Here is a 20,844-nt window from a genome sequence, read left to right on the forward strand (position 1 = left end):
CAGTTTTTTTTACCATATCCCTGTGCTGCTATTATCAATCGCAACGTAATAAGTCAAATGAAACGTGATGCGATGATGCAAACCTGTTGTGATCGATTAGGGCCGATATCACAGTCTCCGATTAACGTGATCCTCCGATTAAACTCACTCTGCATCTCTTTCTAACTGTCCCCCTAGAAAGAGACGAAGAGTGAGTTTAATCGGAGGATCACGTTAATCGGAGACTGTGATACCGGCCCCTACATTCCACTTGGTGCCAATAAAAAAACTTAAAGACGAAGAAGAAGACGAGACGTGATTTTGGGGACGCAAGCAGTTGCCCCGTCGACAAAGCCCGCGCGTTCAAAATTTGAAATGTCGAATCGTCAGCGCCATGTAATGGCGGTCGTGTGTGGGTATCGCGTGTGTGAGCGCACGAGCAACGTCGTCGTCGAACATGATTTCTGTCGCGAGGAAAGGTATTTCCATCCGATCGAAATGACGATTCAGGCATTTTGTAAGCTCGATCGTTTTCTCCGCGACTTATAAAGAGTGCCTGCTGTTTGTTTCAGGTGGTTTTGGCGAAACAGCGAGGGACACGTCCTCGCGCCGCTCGCGCGGCACATGAAACCGATCGTGAGTATATATAATTCTGAATGTATAAAGATTATTGAGAGCGATATCGAATCGCAAATAAATCTATATACTGTGCTTTAAATGTAGTATTTTGTTTAAAATACGCGACGTAATGAAAGATCAACTCGATGGAACCCAGTAAATCTCCAGCTAAATATATAACCAAGAAATTTATTTTGAAAAAAAAATTTTTTTATTTAAAAAAAGTAAAATAATGACATTCTGAATTTTTTGTTTTTAAATATTGAAATAAATTAGCATTAAATTTGTTTTAAGTTGAAGATTTTCTAAAGAATTTAATCGATTAAAGGCAATTAGAATTAATACTACTATTATACGTTGCTCACAAAATCGTAAAATTAGCTGCGCCGAATATTTCATCTTCGCCCTGAAATGACGAGGGGTGACCATGTGCAATCGATCTGAAATTCTGAAAGATCGGAATTATTGACAGGAAGAAGAGAGACATTCGCGATAAATTTACATTTTATTTCTTACGTTATATTACACTATAGACAGGCTTTTTCGTTCGCGTATGTGTCTATCCTTTGGAAAATGGCAGTAGTGCTCAAACGTACGTAGACCCAAAAAAAGATGGCAGTAAAATTCAGCTAATATGTCGCTCCACGAGTAGCGCTTAACGACTATGACGCGCCTATATGTTCCGCATGCCAGACATCGCGTTTTGGATCACGTATATTCGTCGAGGGCGCAGGGAAAGGTGAATCGGATTATAATACATCGTACACAGTATGGTACAACTCCAATAGCGTTTAACTTTTGCCTCATTATTAGCGACGTAGGACTCAAAACGTTCGTAACTCGTTTTCCGATTACGCGAAGGCTAAGCGGTTTGAAAGAAAGTTATGGAAATTCGTTTTTGCGAAACTAAATTCTTATTAATCCAGACAAAAAAATTAGTTTGAAACTGTATTGCTCTCTGCCTTTTCTTCTATTTTTAAGATATTAATTGCACGTTTTATTTACGGAGTGATTAGACTTTATAATTAAATATATTTTTTCAAGTTTCAATGTGGAAAAAAGTCCAGAGATATAATTAAGCTTTAGTGTGGCATAAAAAAAAAAAAATTTACAGTGATGATACTTGATGTAGCTTAAATTTCGAATGTAAGAATTAAATTATTTAATACCGAATTAAATCGTATTAATCGTAGAATAATTACACTGAAGAAACGTAAGAAGAATATAAAATATCTAAAGAGATTTACAAGTCAACGTAAAGATGGTTCATAGTTTAATTTTTTACAAAATTCTTACCAACATTTTTTGAACCATCTTTTTGAGAGCGAGATTCTACAAAGCGGGTCTTGTTACTTAATTAAAAGATGAAAATGATAAGAGAACGAAGAAGATGAAAAATGAAGAAGTTTCTTATCGAACAATGAAAAACTTCCTCGAAATCTTTTACTTTCCAAACGACTGCTATGTCAGCAATAAATTCTCACCCTGATCTTATTTGTATCAGAAATTATCTGCATATAATTCTGCTAACAATAAGTGTTCCGCATAGCTACGTCAATTTTCTCTGTATCACTGTCATAACTAATATGATATTAGATATTTGTCATTTGCTCTGCACATTGTTCGCGCAGACTCGGTTCATTTGTTTTCATTCTGCATTAGGACAGTAGGCAAGGATCGCTATAGCGATTCCAGTTAATAGAATTGTAATTTTTACATCCGATTCACACTTCGCGATCGCATTCTTTACGACGAGATGGCCACAATGTTCCGGTTATTAAAATTATACCGGCGAGATCCCTCTTGGAATATTGTTGGCACGCAGTACAGTTCTTTACTTCCGATTTTTGTCTCAGGTATCAGCGATTGTCGCCCCGAAAGCTGTGCCCTCGAATTTCCAACAGGCCCTCGTCGCGAACGTCTTACATTTCCCCATACTGCCGTATAACGAGTAATTTTTGGGTCTTCTCGCATCATATATAATGTTACACAATGACAAAGCACACTGAGACACTGCGCCAATCCAATAGAAAAACAATATCGTCGTTATTGTGCCGTTAGTATTCACAGATCGAAGAGACGTAGGACTGCAAGGATAGACTCCCGTTCGTCCTCGCGGCGATTTTTTCAATCTTTCGTCGTTTTTCATTCCCCCTAGAGCTCGCACGCTAGTAGGTAACGACTTGAAAATTAAAACTTTTCTTCCTTTCTTCGTCGATTACAAGTTTTATTTTGTAAGCGTAGTATTTCGATTTACCTAGCGACTAATCGACCGCGTTAACCGTCACGTAAATCATCTTGCGCGATCGCGGTATAAAAAAACAATGACGATCATGAGTGACCGGTGGGTGGAGAGTAAGCTAAACCATCTACCTAGGAAAGAGGTGTATAATGTTGTACTTCGAATTGTCATAAATGTAAACTATACTCTATTGCAAAACTTTCGCTTACGGTTATTTGTTGCTCTAGAATCAATTAATTGTCACGCGTTGCTCTTCACTTTAGTCTGCGTAATATATATCTAACGCAAGTAAAATCTAAATAGCCGCGAAAGGTTTCGCAAATATGACGGTTTGAATATTACAAAAGATTAAAATCTCGGTCTGCACGAAGATATGAAAATTTAAAATCTTTATCGTTTATATATCGAGATGGTCCCTGCGGGATTTTAAATTGTATATATTATTCCTTTGGCTGCGTATATATGTATATATGTATATATAATTACAAAAACATAAAGTTCCATTTCGCTACAATTAGATTGAAAAATTGATATATCTCAGATTTTATATCGTACTAACAAAAATGTGTCCAACAAGTGCACGGAAATATAGAATCTATATGATTTAATAGACGATACACTTAATGGCTATATTAGGGGAGGGCTACTTTCTTCCTTAACGTTTACGGAAATCTTAAGAAATGATATTGAATCGATCGTCATTGGTGTACGAAGTTTAAATTGGAATAACATTAGCAGAGAAGAAGAAAAGCGTTTTGAAGCACCTGTTACTTAGATCAGCGTAGGGCCACCAATAATGCATAGAATATAGGTATTTATACGTGTAATAAGACAACGTATGTTAATGGATATACGAGAAAAATTTAGTTGTAATTCTTGCGGGCACGAGAAACATGAATGCGCGAAAAGTATTATGATTATATACAATTAATGAAAACAATAAATGTGCTAAAATAAAAAAAATGCAAGTTGTTGTATTCGCTATTCGATTACAGTCCGCGAAGATTAAATGATATTCACTGACTTCGCAATTTCGCGAGATATATAAATATTTAACAACCAAATATTACAACGTGCTGCGCGATCGCACTTACTCGTTGATATGCTCATGATATATTGCTCTGACTTATAAAATACGCGAAAAATAAATAAATAAATAAATACGTCGTAGAAATAAATAAATAAGTCGTGATTTATGCCTAAGCGTTTTTACGGCTAAGCCCTTGGTACAAAAAACCTAGCATTAATTGAGGAAAGTACGTGACTCGTGTTTGACGGACGGATTCGTGCAAAGGAGAACCAGAATTAGGAATATATCACGTATCACAAGCGAAAATGTCGACCAGTCTAGTCCATCTGCTTCGCCCATTCCTTTCTACGCTAGAGACGCTATAATTGTTTCGGCGATAGATCTTGAAAGAATCGTATCCACATGCGCGTTAAGTCAAAGTGGCCGTTACAACTCCACTCTCGTTTGCACGACGCCGCACAATACTCGCCGTATTAATATGCCGTCTACTTGCTGCGTAAATACATGCGCCAGTGTCGATCTGCACATGTAAGAAGCGATAGACTCAAAACTCGCAACGTGAAAGCGCTCGCTGCGCGACCGATACTCGCGCGAGGTAATTTTGACCCTTAACTGGAAGGACGATGTCTTTGTGTCGGCGAGCCTGTTCTCACCTAAATTTGAAAGATACTTTAATTGATACCTTAATACGAATTCGGAAATTAAAAATAATCGCGACTCTGAAAGATACAAGTAAAGCGACGGAGTTATTACGACGTTATCGTACGTATGGCCGAACCGAACCCTTTCCGCTCGATGTCCATACTTTGCCAGTTAAGGGCAGACAAACGGATTAAAAATTTCTAAAAAGGCTTAAGACGGTCGAGCCTACCGCTTGGCGTGATCTAAGACTAGGACATAAAATTTCGTTTATCTTGAAAAATACTGTACACAAGAATACCTAAGGCGCGCTGACGCTCGTGTTCTTTTGCATTTAGACGTGTATCGAAGCTGCGACTACATACGATGGAACCGATACGTTTCCGCCGTAATAAAGAGGAAAAAACGTGCCGGACGATGACAAGACTGGGTAGAGACAGGTGGAATTGATCTTTTCACTCGATAGTATCCATCCTCCTTCGGTAAAAGCGTAAAGTTGCTGCGTTCACCTCTTTAAGAACCGGAAGAAGCCTTTGCTCTTATCTGGCGGCGGTGCCATCAGCATCGGTACTTGATTTTTATGTGTGATGCGAATCTGCGCCAGAGAAATATTTTTAGGCCTTCCAGTCAACTTGCAATTTAATATGAAAACATGAAATAATATACTAATCATGTTCCATAACGTTGCAATGTATAAACTTAGGAACAGGAATTTATATACTAAATAATATTTATAATCAAGTTTTGCGTAGAACATTTTGATAATAAGTACGAAATTATACGCTTATTAAGACAAAATTTGGGAAACTAGTAAAAATAATGTTTCTATTTTATTTTTTCTCTGACAAAGGTTCGATAAAATTTTTCTTAAGTGAAGAAAAAATCCCGCTAATGTTCCAAAAATATTTGCCATGATTTGGAATATTTTCTGTTTCAGCTCACCGTACAAGGACCCTGCATCCAAGGTTCGCCGTCGATTTGCATGGGGAATCGTTTGCTCGTGATGATGGTGACGCTGCTACACTGGGCTAGTCTTCTGCCGGAATGTCGGAGTCCGGTCTTCACTTGTCCCATGTGCAAGCAGTTCTCCAGACCGATTACTTCTATCAGATTGTCCCCGATGTCTGCGGACAATGGGTAAGTACTCAATATTATCGAACATTTCTTCTATTTGCGACGTTCTTCTGCGTATGAGACGCAGCAGTATTATTACATCGTTCGCGGAGAACCGATTACTTCGCACTGAACTCACCTTGAATAGCGGCTGTAAGGTCTACGGAATTGAAGCTACTGGTACTGAGCTCTTTGTCAGGTCGCTTTTTTCGTTTGCCAAGGCGGTGCCGCACGTGATGTTCGCCCCAGAGGTTCGAACCCCCGTGAGTGAAAGGAATGTTTAGCAATGCGACTCCTTGCAGAGATGGGCCATGCGCCAAATCCAGAGGCGTACCGTCACACTGCAATCAATGAAATGCACGTAGCGTCACGAATTCCATTGATTCCATTGAACTGATTGATTACGGATTTGACTGTACGTATTCAGGACGATGTTTAGAACGGAACCGATTGATTAATTCTTGTCTTTCCGCGTTCGGCATTTGAATCTCGATCGGCTCTACTCGACACTCGATATACTAATCCATTAACTGAATGAAGAGAGATTACGTATATATATTAAGCCATGCTTACAATTATCTCGAGATCTTCGTGGAGATTTTTACAACTGGCAGCGAACTGCTCCGTGGTTGCGTATTCGAAGTACCACAACTTATTTTTCATTCTGCTATTGAACTTTTCGGGATTTTTTTCCCTCTCCATGTGAAACTTGACGCAGATAGCGGCGTCGACGCCCACCGAGAAATAATTGTTAATGATATTATACGGTATACTATCTTGATTCGGTTTCTTCTCGTCCTTTTGATCTACTTCTATTTGCCAGCGGTCCATCATCACTTGCGTTGCCTTTTCTATTTTCTGCGAATCGTTTAGGTCTCATGTAGTGAATTTCCACACAGTGCAATTTGTTAAATAATAAAACGTCCGACGTTTTGCTGATGTATAAAAATACGAGAAGAACATATTTTCTCAGATTCTAAGTACACATATGTATATTAGAATGTATATATTATTTGCTTTACCTTAAGCACCTTGTGTACCGCTTCTCCTTCGTAACCACCGCCCCAGCGTAAGCACCTGGCAAGATCATTGCCCGTACCGAGAGGTATAACGCCAACGGCAGGTTGTTTTTCGAATTGCACACGATCTGGATGAAATAGTCGTGAAGGCAATAATTACAACATGCGGTTGTCGTCAAACGTTAAATTATTATATAGTAATCAATTAAAGCGATATCGAAAAGCAACATCGAAATGATAAACTTATTATGCGTAATCGGTTAACGGGGAGGGGTCTATTAAAATCCAGTCCATTTGCTGGTCTATATGGTCTATATAGTCGATAAACCTATTATCGGATTTAATATACGTGCACGACTAACAATTAGCACACAATATTGCAAAATTTATTACAAAGCACCGCTTTTACGTGCTGCCATTGCACAATCGTTATTCACTTTACTCGCGTTCTCTCGACGTGAATTTAATTGAATATGTACATCGTAATTAAATCGCGATGCATACCCATGGTTTCTAAAACCCAACCGACTGTTCCGTCGCCGCCGCAACAGATCACCCTAAAATTCTCCACGTCCTTAAACATCTGCAGGCCCTGCATGGGCCCGCCGATCGCTAGATTATGGACCTGCCGAGGGTTCAGAATGTATTGAAACTTCCGTAACATTCGCTCCCCTTGCCGGCCGCCCGATTTTGGATTTATGAAAACCAAAAGCGGCTTCGTGTTCTCCCCTGGTGTAATTTGAAAGGACATAGCTGGTTGTTGAGTCGACGAACTACCGCAGCTCAGGAAAACACCCTATTAGATTTATTGCATTTATTTGTATGTTACAGAATTATATGGTATTTCGTTACTGTCCCGTTTGAAAGTACAATTTCTCAATTTTAATTTTCTTAGCATTTGAAGTTTATACTTTCCTAAATCGATATGGTCGATTAATTTTAATTATGTAAGTTTTCTATATTTCATTTACGAACATAATTTTATATACAATCCAAAGAGCTAAAATTTAATTTTACTGAATAATTAAACATACACATAAGTGATTACATTTCGATATTTCGTATTTGTTTCCTCGCGAGATGGATGTTCAATGATAGGAGATAATTAATTATTGTATTGCACTTACGGAACTGACCGATGAGCTGTCCTGACAGTGTTTGCTACCACGTTTGCTGTCCCTCGACAATGACCTTTGTCTATCGAGTACAACGGGGCAAATTGCCGTAGGTGGAAGGATGTGTACCGCATGATCGCCGAGCGTACATTCCGCTCGCACTTGTGACGCACATCTATTGTGCAACTGCAATATTTCCGTGAAAATATTTACGTAAATAATTAAGAACATATATATACTCTCACATTATCGCTTTAATGAATAAAACATATACATATAAATTTATTAATACGCGTAATTAAATTTTGTGATTAATCCCAAATTATAATATCTATTTTTGTTTGCATTATTTAATCAGTTACATTAAAGAATTATGTATTAAATAATTTACATTAGGTCCAATCTCTTATTTAATCAATAAATTATTCATTTTATGATATTTTTGGAATATCAGATATTTTACTATATAATCTTTCTCTTTCTCGTATAACTATACGAATATATTTTAGACCACAAATCTGTTTTAGATAATAAATATAATTAATTGCGGCGATATATTACGAGATGTTCACACATATACATGTATTGCGTCGTGTCTTGCGTTAGTATCAATTTGGGAAGAGTACTCACGGTTAATTGACACCATCTGCAGCGTAAGCCGGTGATGCCATTGTAACTTTTGATCGTCTTTCTGCATTTGGAACATTTTCCGTGGCAATTACCCTCGACCCAATGATGAGCCATTGTTTGGGATGTCTTCTTGCTCTTGACATAAGTGGCTATGCAGGAGGCTGGCGCTCTTTGCACGCACCTCTCGTGCACCGTGTATTTGCAAACTGATCCGAAAAAAAGGACCATGTTAACGATGATTATTCGTATTCGTCGGTTTTGGATAAAACGCACCCGTTCTTAGAGACGTTGGTTACGTTCCTCGCATGGTAACGTTTTTGCGATCGCTACTTTGATCTAACTTGCTCTATCTGACATCGCGAGATGGAGGTAACAATATCAAGGATTTCTTACTCACAGACGCAACAAAGCCCTTTCTTGCCGAGGCCAACCAACATATTTAGACAGAGATTGCAGTACGCGGGCTTGCTGAAATGTTTTAGCCTCCACAGATGGTTCCCATCTTCCTTCACGTTGGAATCCAGACCCAGAAGAACCAGCAGGGGTATTGTCGTGAGGCCACCTCTCTTCCATTCTTCCAGCGACACTGTACCATCTGCGTCGTAGTCAATTTCTATCATCATATCTTGCAGAATCTAAAACGAAATTATACTTTCTACTCGTATTCGTCTCGTATTCCAATTGCCAGCTAGCTTCGAAAGTTTCTTTTTATTTCTATTTCTTAGATTTTCTTTAATATTTTCTTCAAATATAGAGAAAAACTGCTAATTGAATTGTAACAGAAAGACGATCGTCCAGTCCTCAAAATCCGAGTCTGCTAAAAGCAGGCACCATTTCTACCTACCGGTTTCAGCTCTGAGACATCCCAGCCAAGATACTCCGCAACGTTCATCATTTGATTTACGATGCAGTCCATCTCCTGGATACACATGATAATGACATTAGTAACACCGATAAAGAACTGTTGATCGCGTACCGCTTTATTAATCTATAAATCTATCTATTAATCTATCAAACCGCATAATATATCAAGATATTGATCGTTCACTCTTTGAAATTTCGCATATATACAGCCGATTTCACAGTCTCCGATTAATGCGATCTTCCGATTAAACTCACTCTGCATCTCTTTCCAACTGTCCCCCTGGAAAGAGACAAAGAGTGAGTTTAATCGGAGGATCAAGTTAATCGGAGACTGTGAAATCGGCCCATATATGTCGAATATATCCTTTTTATATACATATGTATATCGAATTTCACATACGTATGATCCTAATACATTTTTCATTAAAAGCTCGTATCTTCTTCGACCATTTATTTGCCCTAACTGAATAGATGCGAACGAGTGAGCAGCGTCTCCGCCGCATTTTTATTTCCATCTGCTTTACCCGCGGTTCCGCTATCGGCAACGTGAATATTTATCGTCGTGCCACACAATTTGTACACCGCGATATCAATGATTTATTCAACGTGGAACTCATTATGCGGGCGATCGTCGTTTTCCCGGCATCCTTCTTGTCCGTAATTTCATGTCAACGCATAAATCGCGCCTCCGTTCTATACATATATCTATATATATGCATCAATATGCACGCGTATCTCTAACGCCTCGCTGCCGAATAACAAAGTGCATTGAACACCTGACGCCATAAACAATTTCGAATGTAAAAACGCTTATTTTGTCTTTCCGGAAACTATGGCTATCGCGATATTTTGAAATAAAAAAAAAACGCGAAACGAATTTTCTCCGCGAAAATTCTACCGGGCAAAAGTAGACGCTTCTGATAATTATTTAAAATTTAAATGTTGAAAGACTTTTAACTGCATTCTTAGAATAATTAATATAATATAATGATAACGTTTATTAATGGTCCACTATTCGTAGAAAAGATTAAAAAGTATTATTATGTATGACGTTATTGATGACGCACGATAAGCGCATATAATCAAGCAGTACTAACATAAAATGGACTGTTTTCACGTATAATCATAATAATAATGCATTAGCTAACTGATACTGCTTTCCGGGCTTTCAATTGCAAAGAGGTCATCAATGATGCGCGTCACCGAAGCACCGGAAATTACACTCGTTCCATGTAATTCACGTTGTAACGGATCGCACGGGGGTACATGTCAATTGACGTGCCTGTTATGGGTGCGGCCAACAGTATATGGAACAAACGTATTTATCTCTTCTATTATTATCAGCCGGAGCTATTCTATACCGCCGTTGTTACTTAAGCAGCAAAGGTCAATCTATTTTCGTTGGAGAAAAAGTCAGTTTCGCCGGCGTAAATTAGAATTAGAATTATTTTTCAGCTAATTGTAAGCGACGGTATTTTTTGTCGCGTTTTCACTTAGCTGTCGCTCGTGCGATTATTTTAACATAGCGCACACGACACGGCATTTATTTGGTTCCCATCTTATTTACATATTAGAAATGCATTGTAATCGTAATGTAGCCATAATGCACACATATGACCATGTGTGATAATAATAATTAACGACATTTACGCCTAGTACAAACGACATTGTAAGACACAGATCTCGCACGTGTCGCTGCTTGCGTGATTATCCGCGTTAACTGACGATGATGATTTCTTTATACTCACGTTCGTATCAAGAACGCCGTTCCCATCCGTATCGTACAGCCGGAACATGACTGAAAAAAAGATTATCGAGTTAACGCAAACCGAAATTGTCGCGCAACAAGTTGCAGCTGCACTACAAGTCCAGACGGAATGGACTTGTAACAACTGTAGCAGAAAATCGAGAATGACTGTCGGCCGACACGCGAGTTTCCTCGTAAATTCTATACCTAGCTGTCATTATTCTCGTTCTTTTTTTTCTTATATGCGTTGCCTCAATTTCTCGCCGACGACAAAACATTCGATTAATTAACATAATTGCATTCTTCCAAAATTTCGAATCACACAGATCAAAGAACGTATTTACATAGAAAAGATTTGGTTTCTTCTCTCTCAACTCTCGTTTTAACATTTTTCAATATATCCTAAATAACATCTCTCATTATCTTTTTATCTTTTTGCGGAAATACCTTGAAATCTTTTTCAAAGGAGGCACGCATGTGAAAAAATTTAATAAACTCTACGCCGAAAAGCAAGCGTGTAATTTTGGGGGAAGATTAGTCTGAAGGCTTTCAGCCTGGAGATATTCACGACTGTATACATATAATATATATGTATATACGATATATGTATATACTCCGCGAAACAATTTTTCACTATATATTTAATGTGCGCACGCACGTGAAATATCGCTCTGATAACGTTCTCCTAAAAACGAACGGGATGCCGTCGTGATTTATGCGCGGGCATGTTTTTTGATTATACAGGAAACAACCGTGTAATCGTTATAGCATCATTTCGGCTACAGAAAACAACGCCGTTGGGTCTGTTTCAAAGCATCGTCGATCATCCGCTAACGAATTATTCGTTATGAAAGCTGACGGGAGTTTCGCCAATTCCGAGAGATAATTGCTGTTTTGTGGCAATTACTTACATTCCAGTTTATCCTCCGGTCTGCCGGCTTCTAAGAGGGAGAGATAACAAACGATGTCTTTGAGGCTGACTTTAACGGACTGGACATCTATTGTGCTTTGCTTTCTGACAAGATGCCTCATCTCTGGAAAACAGAAATTTATTTTCAATTTGTGATCTCATATTAAATAATCCGCAATTAGTGTCCGATAAATGTGATTAATGCAATATTATTTATGAAATAACTCGGGTTTCTACAATCATAAATCATAACTCATAATTTTATAAATAAATATTTCAGATTGCATTATTTTAATATATTACATTAAATATCAGATAATTATATTTGTGTTAATAACAGTATTAATTTACAGCGAAATCCTAATTGTATTTTTCAAATATTAACGACACGATCTCAAACCGCCAGAAATTATCATAACTGCCGTTTTCGTTCCAAAGCAGTTAAACTGATTTTTCACCGGGATTTTCCTTGACGTCGTATTTCGTGGAAAAGTCGCTGCTAAAGTATCTGGATGTCGGGCAAAAGTGAGAATCGCCAGACTTACAATATGATAGATCTGTCCCATATTTCGTGGAAATATCACGATGCATTCGGCCGTTAAAGTGAACGGAAAATTTGACGATGCGATTTCGGCAGGACGATCGAGCCGTATTTTTAGATAAACGTACCATACGCGAACTTGATTAATTGTATCTAAAAGTCTAAAGGACCTGTTGCTTCGACCGAGATAGCGCGATTGTCAATATGTATAAACGATGAATTGGATTTGTCATAATAGATTGTTAGAATTTAGCAACGGCTCGAGACAGGTCGACGACGTCTAGCCCGTATTTCTGGCTCGCCTATTTATATCCGAACCGCCGTGTACTTCTGCATGAATCAACGCGGCTCTATACATCGATTGGATTGCCGTTGATAAAATTTATTCTTGCTGTCACGATTTCGAAATTCGAATTGTAGGTAGACTGAAATTAATATTGACGAATTCGAATTAAAAAAAAAAAACACGCGAAAGCGATCTCTTGCTGCGCGATGAAATGGAAAAGTAACAATAGAAGGTTGATAGAAAGTATATTCTGCGTTTCCACCGTATGAAGAAATACACTCATTGATATCACACCGCTTTTGAAACCCTAATTGTTATAATATTGATTCGATAATAATTAATTTAGCATCAGTTTCATCGTTGAAATACAATTTATTAGAGATCCGTATTGTCTATATATAAAGGCATATACCTATATAATCTTGTCTTAAAAGATTTATAACTCCGAATACGTTCCATGAATATATAATTATGTATTTTCCATTAATAGAAGAATTAGCATACGATCTTCTCCCTCCGATAATTCGATTTCTCTGCTCTTATTTTTGGACGATATCGCGCGTCTCGCAAGAATAATTTTGCATGACGATGAATAAGTTAAAAATAAATTTCCGCACGAGACGATGCGTCGCGCCAACACATGCAGTCACGCGCTTTATCCACGCGGGCTCGTATACTTTTTTTTTACGCCCGGACAATCCAATTTATTCTACTTGGAATAAATTTCCACTTGAAAATCGCGAAAAAACGTTGGTAACGACACTTGAAAAAAAAATCGTTCGGTAACGAGCACGCGGTGGACGTTCTGATCGATTGCGTACATGACGATTAATCATCGTGACATTCGGTGTTGCTGAAGCTTTGAATAAATCTACTAAATTATTTTTTATTGCCCAGTAACATTCATATTAGCTGTACTTCGAGCAGTCCGAATACTTTTTTCTCGCGTTATTTTTTTCTCTCAACGTGGACAATTTATCAAAGTTTATGGGACGTAATTTCATAACCATACAATTAATAGTTACCATTCGGCCTTACTTCCGTTTTAATGAAAATCTACGATAATCACGAGTAATAAGTGACTTCAGTAAATTGAACTCTAATTATTATTTGCGGGCTGCAGCATGGATTATGTGGGTTCAGTTGATTTCACGTAAATGGGTTGACGTATTTGCCACATATCGTGAATTAAAAAAGAATCTGTAAATGTTGATTGTACGTATATACAATCGCAGAAATGTTCTTTCGAGCACTTAATGATATTCCAGTATTTTACATGTCGAATCTTCGAGAGTTAGAAAACTTCATCTCACCTTCCTTCAGCTTCACTCCCGACACATTTGGTAATTGGACCATTTCCCACTATTAAGAGCGACGAAAAAGGGGAGACTGTTCTTATATGCTGAATTATTTAATCCCTTTGTATCGCGACGTTTAACCAGAATCGGATAATGAGACTAATCCGATTGTCGAATAACTCGTTTGATATAATATTAACGTGCGATTAATAATTTAGCACTTGTTGCTTCGGCTGCGACTCAAGAGTCACTGAGACGTGGTCCCAGGAACCCGGTATCATTCGCTCGCACACTCGTGACGTCATTTATACCGGATGATACCGGTGGTACAGCTATTTCGGTGACACTGGCATGTGTGTGCATGCGCTATACGCAAACTTGTCTCTGTATGCCACGCGAATAATTCGAAGCGCGCGCTGTCCCAGTCCCTGCACTCTGTGCTATTCGGGATCGATACGATAGTAGATTAGGAGTTAATTAATTATTAAGGAAACACGAAATGACATTAGGTCTGTTCCATCTTTCGTGGCATTTTTTTGTGCTTTTCACATTTGAAACGGCATAAATGGTTGGTTCATAGAGAAATATCAGACCGAAAATACAGAATATCGAAACTATTACATATACAATATATATAGAAGATGTAAGTTGGTTTTATAAGATCTTATCGCTGATGGATATTGGTGAAATCGTTGAATTTCATCACTAATGTATTCGAACGAATCGAATTTCTATACACATCGACCGAAGCAATTTTTCCGCTCTCTATTCCTGTCCTCTTCATATGTTTTTCACATGATATATTTTACGACCCTTTTTATTACGAAGCGTGCACCTGGAGGCGACTATTCATCTTCTGATTCATAAAAGACGAGATCGAGTCTGAGACGCGGCTTAGCTCCAGCTCGGCAACAATTTCAAAATGCCTCGAGGGCAGCCTAGCGCTATCGGGACATTCGTCATACACTCTCTATGTATTTTCGGATCATATTTGATGTTTTCCTTGCATTTTTCACGAGCCACGTGTACCGAGAGGCGCGCGCGCGCGTGCGAAAGGCTTTAACTCGGGATTTCATCATCTCCGACGATGTATCCCGATGCGGAAGAGCACGTGTTTCTCGAAAAGACGATAAGATCAGACCCGTTCTTCAAACAGACCTGGAAATAGAGCCGGACCGAGTTTTCTCAATCGCGTACACAGTCCCCGGTAACGTCATGACATTTCGTGAAGATCAGACCCGTCTTTCGTTTCTCGGCGTACGCGCGCGGATTGTCGTGTAAAATCAGAATTTAAGACAGCGATATCCATTTCCTGTATCTCCGGTAAGGCGCGCGCAAAGTTTACGGGCGCGATCGATGGCACGATCGCCGCAGACGTGAATAAATATTTCTCTTAAAATCCATAATGTAAGCATGATTATTTCCGTCACTTACCGGCGCGTCTTCATTTAGAGCAGACATAAACACACCGTGTGTTGACGTCTCGCCCGTGTAATTTGAATCGATTACTTTTTAAACGTGTCACGCGCGTTGGAAAATTGACGGAACTAATCACTCCTTGATCTTGGGCCTTCTCGACCAACGAAGCTATCGAGTTTCAGTTCAGTGGAGAGCTTTAATCAGATTAATCATCGAACGAGATAACTTTTTCTATCAGCGATATGAATATTTCTAAGTGATGGAATCACTTAGATATGTATCGAGTAAAGTATGAGATGTGCTTTGCGTGGATAAAAATAACGCGAAACATCACGACAAAACTCGCGGAAGCGACATAATGAAGCAAAGAGATGGTTGCGTCGATATCGTAAAAGCGATATAAAGGGCGGTATATATCCGCACGGTATTGCGGTCGCTATTTTTTTCGATTACGCTGACTGTCGCTCCGATGTGGTGAAGTACACTTCTGAAAGAGATGTCACGTCCCTTCGAGCCGTAATTCATCACAGCATTTACGATCTCAGGTTTTGTTTGGGAGAGAGAGAGAGAGAGAGAGAAAAAGAGAGAGAAAGAGGGGGGAGGGACAGAGAGTAACGCGCCACCGTAAGATCGATGGCGACTGAAATGGACCCTTTGTCATACCGCTACGGCGCGATCTCCCCGACAAAAATGAATTCTGCGTCGTGTACCGAATTTCACGGATACGCGAGCTCACGTACACTGGAAGAGAAATCTTTTGAGCGGCACGATCTAGCATCCTTTAATCCCGCATAATCCCCACGTGAAGCCGTACACAGCTGCTCTGAGGAACTTTAATGTAGGATGTGCCTCGAGAAGGAGCTCTCGATCACGAAGAACCGATTCTTTATCGAGAGCTTCTATGAGCGTAAGCTTCAAGTATCTGGACTGAAAAGAGAGGAGAGAGAGAGAGCAGGTGGGGATTATATCCGAGGAATATAGAAAACGGAGGCTCGTCAAAAGGAATCGCGCGCGCGCGCGTGTATTGAAATTAGTTAATTTAGTGAGGAATAATTTCCCGAGTTGATGAAGGCAGGATGGATGAAAAGTATAGCGGAAAGATTAACGCGCTACGACCGGGAAAGAGCGTACAAATCCGAGCGGAAATCTATATCCTGCAATAATCTCTGGTGAAATACAGGATTTCGTGTTTGCGAACAGTATTGCGCTCAATGTACCGTATGTATTGGATTCAGGCGATTGCCCCTACCTTCCAATTTCCCGTTGTTGACAAGGAGGGAATTGTTCGACTTCCTGGATGAATTACGCGACATTTGGCTTTGACTTGGACTGCTGTCCGTGCTCTTCTTCTCTAGCACGTCGTGACAGCTGTACGACGTATGGGTGACCGTTAACATCGGATGCACGCTTCCTGAATCGTCCATGTGGGGTTGCGTGAAACACAAGAAAAACAAACAACATGATCGATTGGCTCTGCAAGTTGATTTTGCTTTTCTATGCGGAACGCGCGGCGCCTTCTTGAAAGATTCATTGGCTAAATATTCATTACCCGATAGTCAGAACATCTAATGTTCTTGGTGGGGAGGGGAGGGGGGGGGTTATATTTCGTGTCTTCTGAGAAACACATCTGTTTACACAGGGTGTCCCAGATCTCCCGCATTTTATTTCCAATAAGGACAGAGGACAGATTGTGCAAGGGTTACTCTATTTTTGAGCAAAAATGAGTAAAAATTTTTTCCCATCTTGTTCCGTCTTTTTCTGATAAACACTATTGTCCACAATGTTATATTTTAGGAATTAAAAATATACGCACGAGAGATTTTACCATGTATGTTTTCATAATGTCTCTATAAATCAACTCGTTAAAGAATCATGAGTCGATATTTACAGTTAGAGCTAATTTATTTTAACGAACGGTGATGCCGTCAGCGCTTAAAAGAGCCTTCGTTCGAAGGCTCCTTTGGATCGGATCGATTGTTATTCGTCCGCCATTTCGAATCGAACAATAGCATTCACCGATATGTGTGATGCAGGGTAAAAAAATTCCAACCATCGGAATTGTCATTTCCCTTTTGCCTGCTGCTGACCTATTTTGTCCAATCGCAAGAGTATTCGTTTACCGTAAAAATACAGCCTGAGAAACGGAAGGCTCGAGCGCAGCGAGTACAAATCGGGAAGAAAAATATTCGCATTAAAAATAGTATTGATATAGAGACCATTTTGTATTGGTTAGTTCGTCGACAGCGCATCGTTGCGATATTCATGTATCGTTGCAATACTTACAATTTGGGTCATAAAAAAATACGGTTTATAGGAATAAAATGATATTAAAATATTAATTTAATTTTTGTCAAGATTACAGGAAGATTTTTGAAAGTAGATCACACATCCTAGTCAAATATATAGCAGAATGATATATAGCTTATTTTTCCACGTTACCCTTTAAAAAGATGCGAAGAGTTTACATTATATACCTATACTTCACATTAACGGTTATAATGAACTAATAATTTAACTATCACGAGATAATGAGCTGTCAGTAAACTAATTGCGGAGTATAATACTTTACCCGTACGCGTCCTCGAGGCTTCGCTTTCCGTTCTGTGATGGCCCAGCGCCTGCAATTTTTCCGTGATTCCGTGAATTTTGTCGGCCAGCGAGGATCCAACATGACTCTCCGTGGAAGTTCCGCCTGGTACGCCGGTGCTATTAACGTTACTGCTGGAAGTCGTGTGCGATGTAATTGCGGCGCAGGCGGTTGTCGAGGTTAGCACGGCCATCTCCTGGGAGCCAACAAACGCGGATAATACGCGGGCTTTTAATTCCCGGCGCGAGCATCTCGTTTACGAGTATCTCTTATTGTCGTTTTTTTATGCCGCAAGCGCGCTCGCATGACGCGACACGCTTTTCTGTCCCCAACGTGATACCATTGCGACTACAATACGCGTCTTGGGTCGGTGTAATACTATAATACTTCGTGTGCGTCTTTGTTTTCCTTTTTCCCCCCTTTTCTTTGCGGCCAATTTGCGCTCACGGCTATCTTACTCGCAGCGACAGCAATATCAGCAACCTTTATTAATTTGAACATGCGATGATACGTACTTTGAAGGCTTTGCCGTCCACCCCGCGCGAGCCCTTCCTGACGAATGAAAGGAATAGATGTCGGCATAATTCATCCGGTGTATCGATCTCCAGATACGAATTCAGGAATTTGCGGAAACCCTCGTAATCGATGTCCTGAAACAGCCGAAAAGAAAACGCTATTTACTGAATGTCTTTACAAAATAGGTATTTTAACAACAGATTAAAGTAATAGTTTAATTTCTATGAAGTGTTATCTTGATTCGTGTTTATTTTGATGATATATATATTATCACTGAGATTTATGATTAAAGCAAAACTTGATATATTTTTAATTGTGCATATATGTATATATGTTTAAGCTAATATAGTAATAACTTAAAGTAGGCGGATCAAAAATTAAACGAGTTGACGATCGAATTTCTATATCGTGTTTCTTTTTTACAATCGATAGTTACAGTTAAAAGTATTTCCGTCACGATTACCATAAAAAAAGTCGTCGTTAATTAATCCGATATACGTAAGCCTCTGCTTCTCGTATTCATTTCGATTCTATTCGATCCAAATGAATTTCATTCGACGGAAGATTAAAGCCCAACGAAACGTGACGCTTTCGCCGATACAATGGATCCCGCAAAGTGCACATTTCGCAAATTGACTGATTACAATTACACCCGGCGACGCGTGTTTGGATTCCGCACGTTCTGGATCGATAGTATTTAATGCAATTAACTATGCCCCGTTGATTGCTATTCACGGAATTCGTTTCACGGAAACTGCGCGCGCTTAGGCCATGTCTTCCGAAAGAGAAGTCTTTCCACGAAACTACCTATCCCAAGTTTTCCTAATGGCACTAACGTTCCCCAAATGCATTCGTCGAAACGGAAAGCTGCATACAATTGCAATGCTGCGTACTGCTGCTGCTATATCAATTATTATTAAAAGAATGAAATTGAATCTTTAACAAAAATAAAATGTTTTAGAAAGTTCATAGCTGAGGTTAAATAATAATGAAACGATTGAATGAATTACTTTATATAAAATGATTATTGAGTATCTCTTTTGAGAATATAGTGCGCGTCTCGTGAAAGAAAAGCAATGATAAAATATTGAATTTAAACAACGTCCATTTTACTAAACAAAAAGTCTATCGAATGTATTTATTGGACAGAACGCAAATCAATTATCTTTATCTTTATATAACCATCGCTGTCTACAAAATCGATTGTGATTGAATAAACGTATAACGCAATTGTTCAATGACCCAAAATAATTAAACGTGAAGTATATATAAAAATGCGAATTTATACTGTTGACTTTATACTCATTACACACGTGGATCATTATAGATAATGAACTAGACAGAAAACAAATTTACAAATATTTACAATGTAGTCAGCTGCATGTATTCTGTAAATGTGCACAGTGTCAAAGTGGAGAACTAAATTGCAGCATAAACAAAGTTACATTGTACCGAAGTCGATAAAATGTCGGTCACCAAATGTCGAAAGTGTACCTAAAATCCAGAATATTTCCACGCAGCCAGTTCATTCACTTTAATTAAAGCAGGAGCCAATTAAGCTGGATGACGTTCGCTCTCCGGGTAGAAAATTAGACAGAAAAGCGGCGGAGTTACGGCGTCGCACAATCGGAACCGAAGTTCGCGTGCATCTTTGCGTGAACTTTTCTGAGGCTGACTGAAAAAAAAAATGGTCAATTTCGGAGACGCACGGCCTACATTCGCTCGACCGAATCTACGTGGATATTGGGTCTATCAACCACGGGCAAGTGCCCCTGGTAAAAATTTATTTGGTGCTGTGCTCCACCTTGTAGAATCCGGTTGGGATAGGAATAGCAGAATGTTCGATTCAGTACAGAGGTAGGAAAAAAGAAGCTTATTTTTCGGCCTGCGCGAAACTTAATCAGCAATTTTCCGCTCGCATTAATGATCAACGAGAGTTGCATTCGAGGTTGCATTGCGTTCGATTTATTATTCATGGTGAATTTTCCAAAATTAACGTTTTTTCTTTCAATAGGGAGTTTTTGCAATATTGTCTTTCATATACGGTTACCGTGTCAAAATATTAAAATCAAGAATATTTAATGAAACGGCTTGTCAGTGTAAATATATCGGTCAACTTCACTCGTGAATCTTAAGTATATGCATATTCCACAGTGTATAATCGCAACTTTTTAAAGTGCTTAATTAAAGTCGAGCCAAAAACCAACAGTCTCGTTGAAGATAAGCTCTGTGAAATGTTAACCTAGTTTCGAGTTTTATTTGAGTAGGATTGAGAGAACCACTGTGACATT

At 39.0% G+C, this 20,844-nt stretch overlaps 1 protein-coding gene across 4 annotated transcripts; it reads right to left on the reverse strand.

Annotated features, from left to right (window-relative positions):
• Positions 1-1,083: 1,083 nt before the first annotated feature.
• LOC112451685 (diacylglycerol kinase 1) lies at positions 1,084-20,109 on the reverse strand. Of its 4 annotated transcripts, XM_025011472.1 has the most exons (16): positions 20,048-20,109; positions 18,553-18,687; positions 18,020-18,233; positions 16,700-16,861; positions 11,908-12,030; positions 10,998-11,047; positions 9,230-9,304; positions 8,783-9,020; positions 8,386-8,591; positions 7,768-7,941; positions 7,145-7,436; positions 6,644-6,768; positions 6,195-6,479; positions 5,761-5,962; positions 5,451-5,632; positions 5,014-5,103 (listed from the first exon to the last, which is right to left on the reverse strand). In XM_025011472.1, the coding sequence occupies exons 3-16, from the start codon at positions 18,228-18,230 to the stop codon at positions 5,014-5,016; spliced, it is 2,415 nt and encodes an 804-aa protein (XP_024867240.1). In that variant the 5' UTR covers positions 18,231-18,233; positions 18,553-18,687; positions 20,048-20,109. The 4 variants fall into 4 exon arrangements, with proteins under 4 accessions (XP_024867241.1, XP_024867242.1, XP_024867245.1 ...); XM_025011473.1 differs by lacking the exon at positions 20,048-20,109 and having other exon boundaries at positions 1,084-5,103; positions 18,553-18,664; XM_025011474.1 differs by lacking the exons at positions 16,700-16,861; positions 20,048-20,109 and having other exon boundaries at positions 1,084-5,103; positions 18,553-18,664.
• Positions 20,110-20,844: the final 735 nt, after the last annotated feature.

This window comes from Temnothorax curvispinosus, unplaced genomic scaffold, assembly GCF_003070985.1.
Source record: "Temnothorax curvispinosus isolate PA1 unplaced genomic scaffold, ASM307098v1 QBEX01002451.1, whole genome shotgun sequence".
Classification (NCBI taxonomy): Eukaryota; Metazoa; Arthropoda; class Insecta; order Hymenoptera; family Formicidae; genus Temnothorax; species Temnothorax curvispinosus.